The following is a 16,761-nucleotide window of genomic DNA, read 5'->3' on the forward strand; positions in this document are numbered from 1 at the left end:
GGGATGTGGAGCGGGAGGTTCAGGCGGGCTGATGATGGAGGAGAGTGTAAATAAAGTGACCGCAATTTTTAAAAGCCCTGATTCTGGAATTCAGTCCTTGCTCAGCTTCTGAATCAGGTTAGAAGGTGGTACCGCCGCTACTGTCGTTTTATATTAATAGTCTTCTCGGGTCTAACTCCTGCCTGGCACCTCAGGTCAGTCTTGTTCTATAGTTATCTCCTCCAATGAAACCCAGTGGTTCTTTGACTTCCATCAAGCCACAGCTCAGTCTCAAACTAACCTACCAAAAGTCACGATAGAACAAAGCAATAGTCCCTATTGGTTTTCCTTTAGCACAATCTAGATGAGCCTGTACCGTTCCTGCTCTCAAAATTAATTAACTTCCCTTTCACAACAGAACCGAACACTGTATTGTTTATGCACCAGAGCATGCGCTCTAATTATTAATCACACAATATGTGGCAATTTTACTAATTTCTGTATGATAAATCACATTTGCAGTCCACAAGCTTTACAGTGGAATCCAGTAAAATAAATGACCTACAATAAAAACTTAATCTCAAGTTTGCTGAGGACGAACCTAGTACTTTGTAAACGACAGTACTGTATAATAATAGTATTGTATGAATACGGTATTTCGCATCACGGCTCAGTACTGGTTTACAGCTGCAGTCATATCATCTTTACTCAGAGGTGCACTGGGCTGCGCAGAGTTTGCGCAGACGTCTGCGGGCGGACCTCAGTGACGTCACGCAGAGAGCAGTCGGAGACCGGCATCACTGATATAGTCTTTGCAAAACGTAAGGTCGTGTTAGAGTTTGCGAAACATGGCTGCGGCATATTTATGTAGACTTAATCCTTTTTCACTTAATACCAATTCAGTTTCAGCCTTAGCCTTCAGATATGGCATGCACAGAAAGGTACGTAACTTAGAGCAGAATCTTGAAGTTATGTTCTTAATAGATATACTTTACTGATTTGATCAAGTGGATTTTACGCAGGCAATAACAAGCTGTCTCTAGATGTTTAAAGGTAGTAGATGATTACTACTGCACTGTGAAGGATCACAGTTCAAGAGTTTATGTGGCAGAGAAACCTACAGGAGAGTTTTAAAACTCACTGCTTCATTCAGCTGACATTTTATTGAATAGCTACGTTTCTTAGAAACCGAGAAAAGTTATCAGTAGTTGTACGCTGTAGTTTTTTTTCCCCCAGCTTAATTTTAGACGGTAGCATTTTTTTTTTTACAAAGCAGTGAAAAAGTTAGCATTTTTAAGTTATTATCTTAATGTGTCTGGAAGAAGGTTATATACATGACTTTGTTTTGGAGGGTGTAAAGTCGATCCAACCTTCACGTAAAAACCCAACAAAAATAATAACGTTAAAAACTAGGAATGTCTTCACATGTAATGTTTCAAAAACGGAGCATTCTGTTGTTTTGTTTTTTTAAAGTAAAGCAACTCATTTCGCATTGATCTGGGTACAGTACCAGTTTCTGGCGTGTCCCAGAACTTGACATGCGTGGGGGGTCTGCTTGCTCCCGCTTAGTTTTTCAGCAGTGGGACGAAAGCGCTGTGCCGGAGCAGCGCCCATCCGCAGGCTGCGTTCTTCCCCCCTGCTGAAGGACCGATGCTGCCCCCCGGTTCCTTCAAGAACAAAGTCGCCTTCATCACGGGAGGGGGCACCGGGCTGGGCAAGGGCATGGCGGCCACCCTCTCCGCCCTGGGTGCGGAATGCGTTATTGCGAGCAGGTGGGTGGTGTGGGTTTAGCCACAGCGCAGGCAGAGCGCTGGCACAACTGCACCCCCAAGTGCTTAGCGCAATTTGTGACTCTGCGCTGAACCGGGGTTCATCTTCGTAGAGTTAGGGTTAGGCAAGTCTTCACTGCCGTTTTGTTTTTTTGTAGGAACTGATAGTAGACTTTGTCCCTCAGTTGCAAATGTTGTCTAGCAGCGTCATTGTTTTGTCCTGTTTAAAAACTCTTAAAGACATATATTATTTTTCCTTGTTCGTCTTCAACCTGAGTTTGAGCATAAAAGTCAGGGCTTGATTTCATCTAGAAAACTTTTTTTGGGGGGTTTTGTTCACATCTCAGATAATTATTAGATTTATTGACTAGACTGTTGGATTTTTGTGTCCTTTTTTTGTTTTAGAAAGTTGGATGTCTTGAAGCAAACGGCTGAGGAAATTACAAAACAGACAGGAAACAAGGTAAATGTAATTCAATTAAAACTAAGAATTAGTATATTTTGGAAATATCCTTTACTTTAATAATAAAGCACAGGAAAAAAACACCATTGCGTTAATGAGGCTGCAGCTGTTTTTTGAGATAGTTTTACCTGCTCTTAAAAATATTTTTTGTGTGTTCTAGAGGTTAAACCCTTATTCAATATCAATCTTTCTGTGATAAAATGATCAGTTGCTGTATTTAAAAAAAATATCCTGGCATTAAGGCATAAAGTAGACAGTAACATAGCTTTCTCATCACTAATCTAGTTCTTTGAGCTGCTATAAATGCTGTACGTCAGTTTTTCTTTTAGTGTTTGAGCTATGTTTACTTTAAAGCCAATGCATGTTACATTTTGCTCTTTGTGTGATTTTGGACATGATTTCACAACTGCTTTGCCTTTAGGTGCACGCTGTACAGTGCGATGTGAGGGACCCAGTGTCTGTACAAGCTGCTGTCGCTGAGCTCGTCAAGGTCGCAGGCCTTCCTGATGTACGTATGGCTTCACACCGGAGTTTTGTGAGCTCACTTTTGTGAAGAGAGATGTGAAAAATTATTCTCTTATTTGAGAAGCGCAAGAACAAATGGTTCTCTCCATCTTACTTGAAGCTGTAGTATGGCCAGCAGCTGTCACCCTGCAACTCACAACGGGCAGCCTACTGAAGCTCAGCAGGTGTGAGCCTGGTCAGGACCTGGATGGGAGACCTCCTGGGAAAAACTAAGGTTGCTGCTGGAAGAGGTGTTAGTGGGACCAGTAGGGGTGCTCACTCTGTGGTCTATGGGTCCTGATGCCCCCGTTTAGTGATGGGGAAACTATACTGTAAAAATGGCACGGTCTTTCGGAAAAATGAGGTCCTGACTTTCTGTGGTCAAAACCCAGGGCTTTTCTCAGGAAGAGTAGGGGTGTTACCCCAGTGTTCTGGCCAAATTACCAATCATGGCCTCCTGATGATTGGCTTCATCACTCTGTTCTCCACTGATAGCTGAGATGTGCTGAGCCTACTGGCATCGCATCATCCAGGTGTTGATGGAGGGGAGTTTACCTGTAAAGCACTTTGAGTGAAATGTCCAGAAAAGCACTATATAAATGTAAGGAATTTATTTAGTATATTGTTTTCCCTGTCTGTTTCTCAAACTTCCCAGGTAAAAGTGACATTGCGGTAGTGATTAGTAGTTTCTTACTTTACTAAATGTTTTGTTAAAAGATGTGCTTCCTATAAGAAGTCCAGATTTATTTCATTCTTTTGAGTGGGATAATGTAATGATGATATGCTGATGATCTTTTCATCGTTTCATCACAACAGAGCATATAATAGTCTGATAACAATATGATTATAGTAAGGAGGGATTACTGGCTAAAACAGATACCTCTTGATATCCTTTTCTGTTTCTGCACATTAATCTATGTTAGATTTTGGGGGGAGAAAAAGGCAAACAATGCAGAATCAGAAGCATATTTTAGTTGAAAATCTTGAAATATTTTGAAATGCTACACATATAAAAATAATGAGATCAGAAATATGTGGAGTATATTAATAAGTCATGGCTCTGAGTTGCTGCTTCCAGCTGTACTTGAAAGAAATGGGTGTCTGTTAACGGATAGGAATGAATGAGTCATTTACATCTATAGCTGTGATCAGCACAATTAGTCCTGGTGAAAAATGGAGTCGCTCAAATCAAATACTGTAGGTTTCCCCCAAATAGGAATGTTCATATAGCAATAATGTTGCAACAGCTAAAATGAAAAGAAGTTATCTATAAACCCGTGTTGTAGCTCTTGTCTATGCAGATGAATCACTCAGTTGTTTTTGTTGCATTTTCTCATATCTAGTGATATTTTAAACAGGCTTTATTGTTCAATCTTAACTCGTCTGAGTTAACGACCGCGTTCTCATTGTTAGAAAAGCTGGAACATCGCCATGGTTATATCATGTTTTTAAACTGTCAGGTGTTTCGTATTCAGCGGCGTGCTGCTGAGGGGTAATCCCAAATCAGCTTTAATTGGAGAACGAGAAGGGCATTTACCGATTGTTTCCTTATGATCTCTTTTCTGTTGCGTGAATCGGTTTTCTGGTTAGTAACTCGTTCTCTGCTTTATTAGGTGGTAATAAATAATGCTGCAGGCAATTTCATCTCTCCATCTGAGGGCCTGTCTCCCAACGCTTGGAGAACCATAACGGATATCGTTCTGAATGGCACTGCGTATGTGACCCTCGAGCTGGGGAAACAGCTTATAAAAGCAGAGAAAGGTAAGATGTTCAGGAGGGTATTTTTGCCACTAGGGAGTATTTGGACAAAGGCCCGCGAGAAATCAAGAAATCAAGCTTTGACTCTCTTCTCCCCAACTTGTCACAATTACAAACCTGGTGCCTGGTGGCAGAGTTGTTTTTTCATTCACCCAATAGAAATTTAAGGTAAGGTACTGGCCATCTAATGTGCAGTTATTTGTTAAAACTTCGCTGTAAACTGGGCCTGGGTTTTAAACATTATGGCCCTCTGAATGATAGTACATCAGAACAGTTAGCATGGTTACTTTTGTAATTAATTTTGCTGGATAATTGTCAATGATTTTGCAATTGGAATGGTGTGCTGTTCCTAATTAGAATCAATTATTTGATTTCTCTCCTTTTTGTTTACCAGATTGCGTGGGAATGTTATCCATTTATTGTATGCTTGTTGGTTTACATTGATTTGAGTTTTTACCATTATCCATATTTTAACAAGTGTTATGCTTTGGAGCAGCAACATCTTGTAGAACTATTAAAGAGTGATTTAAAATATAGTTTTGATTACTGGGGGTGAATGCCTTAATTGACATCCACATACTGCAGTTTTTGGTACTTGCTAAAGTATATAGTACTGCAGTATAAATGACTATATTTAAAAAAACAATGTTTAGATTTTAGATTTCATACTTCTGTCAGTTGGTCAGAAACACAGCTGTGAATTTATAATTGTGAAGTACAATTCCAAGGGTATTATACATCTTCACATTATGTTAATTGCTATATACTCAATAAAATTAATTTCAGTAAGATTTCAGATGTGCATTGAGGTAACATTACTTTTTTTTACCAGCATACAGTATATGAATCAAGAGGGCTTTGCGGGATTTGCGGTTCTTTTTCATTGTTAGGAGCACACATTTTAATCAAATGCTTTTCAGAAATTTACATGTCCCATTTTTTATTTGGCTGTTTGAAAATCCTTAACATTTGGCTTGGATTTTTTGGAATAAACAGTAATTTTAGTGTTAGGCAAAATATTTAAGATAAAAAATGTAGTGTTTGTCAGGGACTTTTATAAATGTATTCTGATTTACTGTGCTGTCTTGACAACCTACTGAGCTTTTAACAAGGCTATAAGAAAGGATTAAGGTTTAAGTCCAGTCAACATTAAGCCTTATACACTACAGAAATGTACGTTTGCTTTCTATTTAATAAAGCTAGACTACCATTTTATATTGATTTATTTATCAGTTGCAGTTACTACCCTACAGTAGTTACCCTCAAAAGACTGTCCTTTTTTAGAAGTGAAGTTAAAAAATCCTTAACTTTTAAAAATTCTTTTGAAGATTAGCTTGAATTTTTATGAGGAAATTGCAAGCTATTTGGCAGATGTTTCAGAATTAATATTTCTGTTTGTTTTTCTAGTTATATTTATACATTTTATTCACCAGAGGGCAGTAAAGCGCTAGTCAGCTCCTCTCACCTGATTAAGATGCTGCACAGGATTTTCATTTGGTCAAGACATGTCTCAAGCCAAAATGTTCTTTATCCAGACTACATAAACCGATTTATTGGCAATTTCTGGAAAACTCTGTTTATCGCATAGTTGTACTTTGCAATTCTGGTTTTTATCTTATTGTATGTACCTTGTATTGTGTTTATGTTATACCTTGTGATTATCGAGATTTTTGACAGAGACAATTACAGATGTCATTTGTAAATAGACCCTCTGTCTATATTCCACTTACCTGCATCCCATACGAGTTTGACAGTGTGTGTTCTCAAGAGTTCTTTCTCATGGGTCCACCTCTGCCTGTCTCTGATTATACATTTACATACTTGCTGCTCTTTTCTGAGAATCCTCCCCAGATCACGAAGGTCATAAAGTACTTTGTTCTTTGTCCTTGCCAGCCTGAATTTAACCTTGCATTTTTCCTTGACAGCCTGCATGCTGAGGCAAAGCCCAGTTCTAGTTAATATAATGTACACAACTATATGTAATTTATTCTTAACTATGTATTACTAGATGCAAAATGATTAAAGTTCCTGTTTTTTTTTCTTTCTGTCATTGATTATCTGACCATTTAGGGGGCTTCTTTTGAATGTTGATGTACTAAAAATCAGAGGCTGTTTTGGATTTAATTGGAACTGGTGCTGGAAATGATTTTAAAACAGTATAAAAAACAAGTTAATGTATGTCTTTGTTAAGCTATCCTTTTCCTGGTTTCTGTAGGCCATTGGTTTCCTGGTTTCCCTATGCCATTGGAATTTGATTATTAAAACCCTGAGTTAACTTTTTTTTTATTGGCATTTTTGAGAAATTGTTTTGAATTCAAATACTTCTAGCAAAGTTCTTTCTTGGCCCATATACTAATATTTCCTAAATGTGGTATATACTGTTTGAATTACTTTATTTTTTTTTTCCTGATACTTAACTTGAAGTATGGATTGTAAAATAAAAGCCTTCCAAATGTCATGCAGCCTTATAAAATATTTTGCACATTAACTTGACGTGCAATAGAGCAGTTGTATTTTCCACAGTATTGTTTTTAAAAGTCCTTTAACCCTCATCAATATCCTTTGTTTTTGGGTGATACATTTTTAAGTGGACTGGTGGCGACACAATATGTTGTCATTTTAAAAAATAATTCTGGAAGAGTGCCTCTTGCACCATATCTTTAAAAAATGCTCTCTATTGAGTTTGAAAAACAAGCTTCTCTTTACAAATAGAAGTAAAGACTTGACATGTTTTACGAACTAATGCAACCATGATGATTGCTTTGCTAGACTGTGGAAAGTGAATTATCATTCATCTCCTGTTCTCTTTATATTCGAGATCTGTATTCATAGTTATTTTCTTTAATGGCCTGTGCCAAAGAGCTCGGAGTGGCATATTCTGATGGGAAATCTTTCATTTGGATTTTATTTTAAGGATCATAAAAAAATTGCACAGCACACGAAAACCTTTGGTTTTTCACACGTCACATGCTCTTGTGGGCTGACTGAGAGTGGTAGCAAAGGAGTTCCAAAAGAGATCAGGCATCCACTTTGTTCTTGACCTGGGTAGTTCATCCAGCTACTGTATTTTTTAAAAAGATTCCAGGGAATCACATTCTTCATGGCTGAAGGTTTTGCTCCAGACAGCCTTAATTGAGTTAAGGCGTACACATTATTATCAGTCCTAACTGCCCGTCTTTGCATTCCCTACTTGTGCTTTCAGTGCAGTTCATTGGGTTGATTTTGCCAACTTCTGAAGGGATTTTGAATCCTTATGAATTCTCCAAGTAGACATCTCTCTTCGAGACTAAAGAAATGCAGCTTCTCCACCAAACGTCTTGAGTTCATTTCAGATCTTGGGAAGACTCAGAGGCAATCTAGAGTAACGCTCTGCGGTGTGTCTCTAGGTGCAGCTTTCTTGGCAATAACAACAATCTATGCAGAGAGTGGCTCGGGGTTTGTGGTCCCAAGTGCCTCAGCCAAGGCAGGAGTTGAAACCATGTGCAAGTAAGTACGTCTTCCAAGCCATGTAAGCTGTGGCCAGTTTCTTCTTCACATGCTGTCATGTTGCACAGCACAGTATAGAAATAGAACTCCTACAGATGAGTATATCAGAGCTAATAATGTTCAGGACCTTTTTGAAAATCATAATCTGTGATAATATTTAATGTATGCCTCTTTAACATTCCTGCCCAATTATTTTACAAGTGCTTAGAGTGTCTAAAATGAGAGCATTCTTGTCAAAAACTCATGCAATGAATGTATAGCTGACAAATGTTTTTTTTTACACTGAAAGCCTAGGCCCATTGATCTTCTGTAAAACTGTAATCCTTCGGTGAGGTTGTTAAAATTCATATTACAGATGGGTAGAGTTGAGTGTTGTAGGAGGACAGACATGAGGGGAACTTGATAAAAAAATCAAATTGTTGATATAATGTGTAGTAACAGAATAGGGATTTAATTTATATCAATGTTAAAAAACTCATAATGTGCAAGATTTAATCAATGTAGTACTGGGTACACTACTCCTGTTTTATAGACAGGTTTGAAATAAATTATAGTAGAAAAACAGTTTTGTCATGTACTGTGTGCTTTGTTTACTGGTGTAGAATTGTCTCGGAAATGAAAGCAACGCAATCTAGATAATTTGAATCCATTTCAGTGTTGTGGGGAGGCAGAGAGCACTTGGTTTTCATCAAAGCCTAGTTGGAGCCTTATTAATAAATATGCACTCCATTGTAGTCTTTTTGTCAAGTAAATAAAAATGCAAATCTACTCGCAAAAATGGGCTGATTATTCATAAACTTGGAGATATTACTAAGACTAGATAAATATTCTGATGAAGATCTCAGCTGTGATTCTCAAATCATCGCAGCATCTAATTATATGCCAGGAAAACTATTATTTCTTTGCAGCTTTTTGTTTTTTTCCTTGACTGCAATTGCATGTGTAGAGATCATTGGATCACAGTGAGTTTTCAGCATTGATGAATATAGGCAGAGTGCTGGTATTTTTAACACCTTGGTCTGGTAAAATGAACCTAAAAGACCTATATCCTGACAGAAGTAAGAGCTCTGTTCTTTTAAGTTGGTATGTTATTTCCTTTTCATCTCCAGTTCTGAAAACAGACCGGTTGTCTTTGATGTGCTGTTTCTTTGTAGACATGCCTGATATTTACTTTACAGTTTTAGACAAAAATCACAGGACTGAATAGGCTTTTAACTTTGTTTCATTCAGTCTTGCCATGGTAAAACTGATCTTTCTAGAAACAGGGTTGCCAGACTAGCCAATATTGCAATATTGCATGTAAAAAGAGGCATTAAATATATTATGTACTGTACATTTCATCTGACTTTTTCTACTCCTGCTACTGCTGGATGATGCCTATACAGTATAATGAAATATAATGGGCCTTAATGATTAATTTTATTTTCAGATTTAATTGTCTCTCCTTCACCAATTTATATACCAGAAATTTGCTGGTGACATGTTCCTATACGTCTGTGTTCCTTAAAATTAACAATGTGAAAAATTAACACTTGCGCACAGCTAATGTAAGTACATCCATTACCTTTTGCTGCTGTACTTTTTTGGTCTCTAAAACCAACTATATTCTTTCACTGATTTACTCTGTCTTTCCTTCATAGGTCACTTGCTGCAGAATGGGGGAGATACGGTATGAGATTTAATGTGATTCAGCCCGGGCCAATAAAAACTAAGGTAACTTGTGCACTTGGCTGAAGAATGCTTTATAATATAAAATCAGAGGGAAGAAGCAGTTAGTAAGTTACGTGCTTAGGCGGCTTTGTGGAGGAGATACAGATTTATGAAATTCAGATGTCCAAATGCCTGATCCTAGACTAGAAAAAGCAGCATTCTGTCATGTTGTAGTGGTCTCTTAAGAAAGCAGGATGACTTTAAGGACAATTAAAACGGTGTGGTCTTGCTATAAAAGGTGTTTGTCATGGGGAAAAACGGAAGAATGATTACAAGTGACAGGAAGCCATGCTGCCCGTCTGTCCTGTTTGGTTTCTAGTAGCTAACTGATCTGGGGAATTAATCTAGCTGTTTCTTAAAGGAAGACCGGGCACCAGGTTTGACTAGATGGGTGGGTAGCTACTTTCTGATCTCCACATCCCCTCTGTATAAAAAAATGCCCCCTGATCTCAGTTTTAACCTACTTCCCCATAGAGTCCACTTGTGTTCTCTTGTTTATGTTTCACTGTTGATTCAGAAGCCTGCTGGGTGTATTTTGCCAATGTGTTTTGAAGGTCCTTAAATCAGGTCCTCTCATGGTTGTCTGTGTTCAAGTCTGTAAGATTCGGATCTTTGGTTGCTCTTTGGTTCATAATATATTTTTTATAAAGCGGTGATCAGGAATTCCACACAATGTTCTTAATACTGCACGGTTTTAACATGATAGTTCTTGATTAGGCTACACTAAAAACTTTCTAGAATTTCCCTGTTATTATCTGCAACACTTTACTGTTCTTTTGCTGCTGTAATGCTGGGAAAACAAACTTAATGCACCCTACATTGGCATGATCTTTCTAACATTTTTCTCTTACCCGTTTTAGCAGTTCCCTATCTTCCTTTTCTTCAACTGGACCTTGATTCTTTTTGATTCTTCTCTCAAGTGCTTGCTTTTTCCCACTTCCCCTTTGTTAATTTATTAATCAATTTGATCTGTGGCTGTTTTTGACTTTGAAGGTTGAAGATGAAGCTTACTGGTAAAAGGCAGACTTGGCATCTCATTGATACGAGGTTGTTTTTATGAGCGATGGACACACCATTTAAACTGAAATGTTTTTTGAAAACCTTTTAGTATATTTAATTACTCCCCCCTATAAAATATCGTGAAAGGTTCTTAAGGTTAATTTTTTCCTTTTATTTTTTTATCAAGGGTGCTTTCAGCCGTTTAGACCCTGCTGGAATGTTTGAGAAAGCAGTGCTGGAGAAGATACCCACTGGTCGCTTGGGCACTCCAGGAGAAATAGCCAACCTTGCTGCATACCTATGCAGTGACTATGCCACCTGGGTGACTGGCGCGGTAAGTTATAATCCTTACATCAACGTTCATGAGCTGACCTTGGTACAGTTTTCTACAAAGTTTTTCCTGAGGTCCGCCCTCAGGAGCATCCTGACCGTCTTTAGACAGTTTTATCTTTTTTTTTTTTTAAATACAGTACTTGAATCTTTGTGAACTATACTGAATTTGATGATTCATGTTTCATTGGAAAAGATGTTGTAGTTTATTTGACTTTAGTGTCTATTTTAAGGTTTGAATCATATGGATTTTACTGTCACTTAAATAGTTCAGCTGTCCATGTTTTCAGTGCCACACTACCCATCAAGATGGCATGAAACTAATTTTCCTGTCAAGGTCCAAGGTTCAAGCTGTTTCAGTGTGCATTAACTGTAGAGGAGCAAGTAAAGGTTAATCCTGCACCAAAAAGAAGACAGAAATAAGACCCACAGTGTCTTAGCTTCAGGTGTGTGGGAAAGCGAGATAGGGAGCAGGCATATGAAGCAAAGAGGTGGGTAAGAAGTTGAGGAAAAAACACTTGTGAGAGACCATCCAGATTTGACATCTGAGGGATGCACTTTACAAAAATCTGTAAATGTATGGAGAGGTTTCAACAATACCAGTTCATTTTATTTAATTCTTCTCCTGGCTTGTGGTTTTAACCTCTCCTTTCATTTACAGTACCTTTGACCCTAAAACTCTGGTTCTGCTGTACCTTGACACTTTTATCAAATACCCCATCTCTGTGTTAGGTATTTATCTGGCTAGGAACAATTCTGCAATTAAAGGAAAAATATTACCTATGCACTTAACTGAGCAGTTAACCTAGTGTTCACGTTTGTTTATTTACAGGTTATTAGAATGGATGGTGGGGAATATGTCTCAATGGCAGGTGAATTTAATGACTTGAAGAAGGTAATTTTTTCCATTTGATTGCATGCCTTAAATCTTTAGTTTTGAAATCACTCTTTGTGTATTTGAGTTACGTTTCTTTTGCTGTTTTGTAGGTTACGAAGGATCAGTGGGCCACGCTTGAAGCGATGATCAGAAAAACAAGGGGATCATAAAATATGAGCCTTTTAGTTGACAAGAAAAAAATAATATTGGAAATTTGACACTAGCCAAGGTTTGCATGCATTTGCACCAACAGCATTGATTTTGTAGTATTTAAAAAAAAATAAATCCTGTTGCTTCTTCAAGGGCTCATATTGGTTTGAAGTAACCTTGAGATCCATTCTATGTATAAACAATTGTAACTTTATCTTATCTGGAAATGACTTTAGACTCCTGATTGCTTTCATTTTAGAGGCATAAAAGCCAGAAATGCAATTTCTTGTCTAGAAGATGCGTCACGTTCCTTTAATGGAAAGCAGTTCCCAACATTTGGGACCTTCTTAGAGTCATTATATCCTCTATAATTCCAGAGTATTTTTCTAACCAGCAAAATGGATGCGTATTACAAGTTTATATAGAATCCAATAATGTAGTTAAAGGGGGAAAAAGCACCACAAAGAAGTACTTCTCTATATAAATATTTGTCTCAGAAATTAATCATCCATAGTCTCTGTCAACAAGATATTCAATAAATTGCTTAATGCTGAAATTCCTGTCCATTAAATTGTGTTTTTCCATAGTTTTCAAAAATCATAAAAGACCTTGCTTTTGTTTTTTTGGAAGAAAAAGCTTCATAATTTGCCATATAGAGCAGCTACATGTATCAATATGTTACAGTATAAATTGATTTAAAAAAGCTGTTGTCACAGATTAATTTTATTACATTACATTTTATTACAAGTTATTACATCCTTATAACATTTTTAATTAGGACTTTGATTCCACAGTGTTCTGTAATATGGTTAATTGTAATTGATGTTCATGAATGGTGACACAGTATAGGTTTAATAAAATTTATTTTATTATTATCCAGTGAAGATGAATTTGCCATGAACATTTTTACTCTAGGTTAATTTAATTCTTTAATTCTTCACTTAAGTGGATCTGGTAAGCCATAATGAATATAATTATTTTGATTCAGAGTTTTTTACAGTCCGTCAGTTGGTTCGAATCTGCAAAAAGATTGTGCTTTTTTTAAAAGCCAGTCACACACATTGGCTTTGTAGCCCAGAGCAGGTTTTTTTTTTTTTTTTTTTTTATGGTGACTGAAAGAGTAGTTTCTGTGCTGTGTTGCAGTTTGTAAGGTTTTATAAGCAGGCTTAAATGGTCAATGAGCAGGGATCTGAGAGGGTTGTCAAGTCTTCCTAATTAAACAATGTCTATATCTACAGTATAAGCGTTTCAACCACTTTAGCCATTAACAGCTGGAATGAGGCAAGAAAACAACAGCTTTACAGAGCCAGGGTTATCAATACCCGTGCTAATTTAAAGTACCTGTTTTTGTTTCATAGTCTTCAACAATAGCAGTTTTAGAGAAGCCTGTTCATTCTTTTTCTTTTATTTGGTCATGAGAAACAAGAGAAGGTCATTTGGCTGCTAATCGCTGGTTGATGTGAGGATCTTATCCAGCTGCTCCCTAAAAGAAGCTGGGGTATTAGCTTTGACAACACGGCTGGGGACTTGTTCCAGCCATGTAAAAGATCTTTCTCAGTTTGTATGGTCACTTTTATTGTACCTGTAAATTGTGTGAGGTCTGCGTCATTTATGGACGTTAATCTTAACATTTAGCTAAATGATCATATCGTTTTCAGGTAATGTTCAATGCAATGAATGCTGGACGGTTTTCGACTGCAGTTCTAGCAGTATTGCAGTTCTGTCAATCAAAGCAATGTTTTCGATTTGCCTGTATAGCTCATAAATGATTGTTTTATAGCTTTTACTTTAATAAACTATTGTTCTATGGTTTTGAACGTTTTATCCTTCTGTTCATCTAGACATCTCACAAGTAATACTGTAGGCCAGGAAGTTGCTCTTTTATCATAAATGTATTAGGCATGTTCGCCAGAAAGGTTTTAGCAGATTAAATTGAATTTCTCAAATAACTTTTAAAAAGATGAACTTGAATCCTTGGAAAACATATGAGAGGACCTTGTCATAAGTAATTTTTTATTTGTCTTTTAAAAAAAGGTCATATTTCTGAAATACTGGTTGGTTGAAGTGGCATCCATTTGCAATTTCGTACATAGACTTTGAAGTTGACCTGAAATTAAGGACGTCTTCCAAAGAATAAGTGTAAGAATTAAACCATTTCAATCAATCTGTAATCTAATTTGCTGAGAAAATGAGAAAAGTGCCTCATGACTTGGGAATGTTTCATCTCACTCTTCGGCTTGATAGATCTGTGTTGATCAATTCAGAACACAATTAGTGTCCCACAGATAAGCTTGGATTCATAAAAAAGAGTATGTTATCAATGAAGTTCAAGTTAATCTGGTTTTGTCTCGCACACAGAGGCTCGGGTCAAAATGGTGCTCTACATTTATTACATGAGTTCTGAGTTGCCCTTTCAAAGGTTCTGTCCGCCTTTTCACTTGAATTCATACCAGGTGCTAACCGCCTCACTGCACTCGCTTCATAGAAAGCCCCTGGTTCCTCAAGGTCGGGGATTTTTACACTGGAATGGGAGTCCACAAATTCTGCATGAAAATAAATACCTTAAATGGGTTTACTGTAAATCCTCCATTTCCTGTTAGTCCACTCACTCACCACAAAGCTTTTACATGGCCTTATAAGTGTAAAGTAAAACTGTTTTCGGAGAGTATTTTTTCAAAGTAGAGATCGCTTGGCAGTAAAAATCTGAAAAGTTATACACGGTGAGAAGCAAGAAACGGTCCTCCTGAATTACAGTAGTAATATATTTACAATGCATTCCAATAACAGCAAATATGGGAAAATATCTGACACTTGACACACAGAACAGGACTTCACCCAGTTTGCTCCACAGTTCTGTCCCTATGGAGAGGTATGAATAAGTACTATGGTTTGTATGGAAAGAAAAGTAGGTGATTGTAATCTGGTAAGTCACTTTGGATAAAAGCATCAAGCATATACAGTATATAATAGCTGACCACTGAACCAAGTAATATAACTGTAGAAGACCAGCTTGTGATTATGATTCATAATGCCACCGGCAAGCGGACCAAAATGCTAAGCGAAAATTAAAAATAGACCATTGCAGGACTTATTGTGCCCACAAAACCGAAGCAGTAGGTTATTGTGGATCTGAAAACACAGCAGGAACTTCAGGACAAGAGAGCATGTTATTAAAAATGTGCAAACCCCAGAAAAAAAAAGATGTAATGGGATTATTAGAATCTTCCTTTAAAAAAAACACACATTTTTACTTAATCCATAAAATGTAGGTAAGGTGATGGAATAAAAGAACTGCTATGTCCATGTTTTAAATGCCCATATGAAAAATGTTAGAGGATTTTAGGTGCTTTATCAAAACTGTTTCAAGGTGGAAAACTATTAAAATATTTAAATATATGGAAAAAAGAATAAGTGGAAACCATTTGGTTCATCTAGCTAATTTTTCTGTTAATAGCTATGTGATCCAGGGATGTCCTCCAGCTGTTTCGTGAAAGAGGTAATGGTATCTGCTTCGATAGGGTGAGAGAGTAGAGGAGTAAATTGCCATATATACATGTACATTGGAATTCTTATTGGCACTGATCTCTTGGGACATGCACAGTACAACAGACAACACCACACAATGTAGACAGTACTTTACAAAAAAGGTGTGTATGTGTAGTCAACCTCATTTGTACCCAGTGTGATCCTGGTCTGATTCCAGAATGGGTGTGTCCGTAGAGGTGTGCACATGAGGTATTTCCAAGGGATCCACTTTCATTCCATCTCCTGAGGATATGCTGGCTAGCATAGTTGTTCATTAGTAATTAATAGTTCAATAAGAATTGTCCTGGTCTTCATTCATGTCTTTCTTTTGGGTTTAATTGCACCTTGTAAAAAAATGCTTCTAGTTTAGGTTTTTGGTGTGCTGCAATCCTTTCCAGCAATAAGTGATTTTCTGGTGATGGATGAACCCAGTTCAGTGTTTCAAACGTTTTATGTTAATTTTGCAGTGGCACACCCCCCCATTAAGATGTAATTTGCATTCATTGCTTCTTCACTAGATCCCAGTTAAGCAAAATTTGCTCATTGTCCTCTGAAAATAGTTTTTTTTAATAGTTTCATAGCCGTGATTATATATGCTAAATCCATCTCTGGTCTGTCTGTTGAAAAGAATAAGATTCATTCGAAAACTGGCGGAAAAAATTGCACAACCACAAACAATTGTATCAGTAAATCGCAGGACTGTCAAGCACACAAAATGGCCTCTGGGATGAATGCTCAGTGTCACCTGTAAGCTCTGCTTGAGCGATTGATGAGGAAAAACCCTCCACAGCTGGGAATGAGCAGCTTGCCTTATTTCATAATTAGCAGTTTAAGTGTTTTTGACTCAGAAACCTGAATGGCCAAAGGCAAAATTAAAAGAGCATCAATTGTGAAAAAAACAGCAAACTTGACTTTAAAATAGATTTTGCGGTTTAGCTGAGGTTTTTATTATAAGTCATTGCGTATACTATATGTATATCTGTGGTACCGCTATCTTAAGTACATATGTAATAGGTATTTTTCTGATTTATATTAGACTGTATTAGTAGTATTCACTTAATGACATTAAACTGATTGAGACAGGCTTTATAGTTTATCAGTATAAAACAAGAATGGCAATGAAAAGCATACTGTACAAGGCATCCTAAATAGCAGAGCTGGACTCCCAGATGCTAAAGTGATTGATGCTGAAATATGAAATATATGAAAGA

General features: G+C 37.1%; 1 protein-coding gene across 1 annotated transcript; it reads left to right on the forward strand.

The window, feature by feature from the left end:
- Positions 1-767: 767 nt before the first annotated feature.
- On the forward strand, positions 768-13,837 carry decr1 (2,4-dienoyl CoA reductase 1, mitochondrial). Its single transcript, XM_088600650.1, has 10 exons — positions 768-920; positions 1,549-1,751; positions 2,154-2,211; positions 2,633-2,719; positions 4,329-4,476; positions 7,860-7,959; positions 9,600-9,672; positions 10,856-11,002; positions 11,831-11,893; positions 11,986-13,837. The coding sequence occupies exons 1-10, from the start codon at positions 828-830 to the stop codon at positions 12,043-12,045; spliced, it is 1,032 nt and encodes a 343-aa protein (XP_088456776.1). The 5' UTR covers positions 768-827; the 3' UTR covers positions 12,046-13,837.
- Positions 13,838-16,761: the final 2,924 nt, after the last annotated feature.

Source organism: Lepisosteus platostomus, chromosome 12, assembly GCF_059453375.1.
Source record: "Lepisosteus platostomus isolate fLepPlt1 chromosome 12, fLepPlt1.hap1, whole genome shotgun sequence".
NCBI lineage: Eukaryota > Metazoa > Chordata > Actinopteri > Semionotiformes > Lepisosteidae > Lepisosteus > Lepisosteus platostomus.